Raw genomic sequence first — 2,700 nt, forward strand, 5'->3', positions numbered from 1 at the left:
ACAGTCTTTTGAGATGATTACGGTTTCCAGCAGCCATGGCACGTGTAAACGTCTTGATCAATTCGTCCAATTGTTGTTTGTATTGGTTGATGGCGTTGTCAAGCAACGTTTCAGAGCTTGCGTGAATGCTATGAATGGTCCCGGTAGGTAATTGGCTGTTGGCTTGTACGCTTGTTTCAGGAGTGGTAGGTGTATTGCTTGTGTCATGAAAGCTAATGTTTGACGACAACACACTGTTGGCACTCAAAGCTTGGTCCATGCCGAAGTCCAGATCCATTGGCTCTTCAAGCAATTGCGAGATAGACGCCGTGTCCCAATCGCCCATGGATGAAGCAGCTTGAATGGAAATAGGTGATCCAAGAGAGATTGGTTCAGGAGATGATTGTGCTTGGGTATCAGCACCACTGATTGAGGTTGGTTGAGACATAGGATAGAGAACTTAAAGGAAAAAATGTGATGTTTCAATAAAGAAGAGAAGAGACAAGATAAATCCTTTAGGACTCGTGTGTATGTCTTTATGTATGAAAGATCAAAGATGATGGATCCATGGTTTCTAGCTGCTTGATGGATGCTTATTTATACTATTCTATTGTTGTTGTTGACATGTCATGTGCTTCTAAGGAACGTTCGAATGTGTAGTGGAAAGGTCTATTCTATGTTTCTAGGTATCATATCCATAAACAATTACAGAATACAACAGATTGGGCAGAACAGGTACGAAGCGACATGAACGATCAGCAACCAGACCCATCAACGCCAACAAACGCCTTCGACTGGGTCCGCAATTTACAGCGCCAGATCCAGCAAAATGCCCGACAGCTAGCCCAACACCACGAGGTGTTACAGCCAGTACATGTGCTTCTTAAGGAAAATGCTCAACTTAAGGAGGACAATGCAATGTTGCGCAAGAAATTGGATGATTTGCAACACAACACACAGCAGCAGGAGATCACACACAATACTGAAATGGTATTTGACGATGAGGACGACTCGCGAGATCCAATTGGGAAGGCATGTGATAAGGTAGCCGCAGCCATGGCAACTGTTGCACAAGCAGGATCATCCACCAAAGATTCGATTCATGCACATGCATCGCCAATGAAAAAAGTGTCGTATGCAAGTATTGCAAAGAAAAACAGTACCCGTACACAACGAAGAAAACAAAGATTGGATAATCCTACTGATGGCATGATTGCTTGGGCCATGAGAAAATTCACCAGCAACACTACGGAGACTATGGATGGTAATCAACGTGTACCACAACGTGCACGTTATGGCATTGTCTATCTGAAATCACCCCAACGAACATCGCATGGTGAAGCACGACGCGCTCTTGCTATCTTCAAGATACCACAAGCAAGAATCATCGATGTACATTTCCCGATCCGCGGCATCATAGGATTGTTGATTCATGCAGACTTCAAAGCCGAGTTATTGGATTTACTTAAACAGGCAAAGGTAAACCCTGTAGACTTCACCCCCACAGCAGCAGCAACAATTATCAATCCGGAATATGCCGATTATACTAATGAACAACGTGCGGCCAAAGCGAAAGAGCTCTACAGCAATAGGATGTTACGTGCATGTGCCCGCTTACCTAAGGCATACCTCGGAGCAGCTATCTTGCGACATTTTGTGTCTCTTGCAGAAGATGATCCACACCATATGGATGCAATCGCTGAGAAACAATTTCAAATCATGCGCCCAAGATTAACACGTCGTGAACGTGCAGCTATAGTAATACCACCGATTGAGGAAGCTCGGCGTTTGCTCCTATCAGAGAGCAACGCTGAAATGGATACCAATGCATAATTTACCTTAGATCCCTCCACTACGTATCGAAACTTCCCTTTTCTTTTCTCTCTATCCTCTCTCACATGATGGTTATCTTTTTCTTCATTGAGGTTTTTTAACGCACCACTCCACAAATCATATAACATAGCCATCGTTAATCTGTATACACATCGTTTTGTCAATGGGTCGACCACTTGCCTAACAGACTGAGGTCAACTAGTACCCAAATAAAAATATAACTTTTCAACTGTCATTATCGATCGAAATACAAGCACTTCGCAATCCTTACTATTACCTGGTTCCTCACCCAATCCTAGCAATGTGTCATCCTCCGCTTCCTCTTCCGATTCATCATCTTCAGCTCCTGAACCTACTGGAATGGATGCTCCTCTGGGTAATCCTCGTGATGCGATGAAGGCTGTAATCAACAAATTTAAACGCACCTTTGAAGAATCAATTTTCTCGAATAATCGTCTACTTGCAATTATCAGCAAACTTGAAGGTCCCCATTCCGAATTACAACAAGCCATCGCCTTCCTTCTAACGCTAGACTCCAAACCCGACATCCTAAAAAGAAAACTCGTACTAGAAAATAAACCATCGTGTTATTGACCTTTGCCATACGTAGATCTGATCCTTTACCTACATTTACTATAGCACTACACCAAGTCACCCTTCTTGGCGCTATATGGTTTGGCTGCTGTTAGCTGTATATAGATCGAAGCGGTACCACTTGTTGCTACGCGTAAATAAACCTCCTAGTGGATAAAGGTGTTGTCGCTTATATAAAAGAAGGCGGCAAGCCACGTTTGTACACAACCAACAAGGCGATTCAAGAAGCGGATCTGCTGATGAAAGTAATGTGGTGTTGGTAGGGGAGTGATAGCAAAGATAACAATAAAAGTA

General features: G+C 43.3%; 2 protein-coding genes across 2 annotated transcripts; one reads left to right on the plus strand and one right to left on the minus strand.

Annotated features, from left to right (window-relative positions):
- O0I10_013248 (uncharacterized protein) lies at positions 1 to 427 on the minus strand (the record flags this gene model as incomplete). The annotated part of the gene is made up of 1 exon (XM_058493049.1): positions 1 to 427. A coding segment is annotated over one exon (427 nt), but the record flags the coding sequence as incomplete, so codon positions are not given.
- A 299-nt stretch (positions 428 to 726) lies between these two features.
- O0I10_013249 (uncharacterized protein) lies at positions 727 to 1,812 on the plus strand (the record flags this gene model as incomplete). Its single annotated transcript, XM_058493050.1, has 1 exon — positions 727 to 1,812. One exon carries the CDS (start codon positions 727 to 729, stop codon positions 1,810 to 1,812), a length of 1,086 nt encoding a protein of 361 aa, XP_058336185.1.
- Between the last annotated feature and the right edge of the window lie 888 nt (positions 1,813 to 2,700).

This window comes from Lichtheimia ornata (genome assembly GCF_029851405.1).
Source record: "Lichtheimia ornata isolate CBS 291.66 chromosome Unknown scaffold00362, whole genome shotgun sequence".
NCBI classification, from domain to species: Eukaryota; Fungi; Mucoromycota; class Mucoromycetes; order Mucorales; family Lichtheimiaceae; genus Lichtheimia; species Lichtheimia ornata.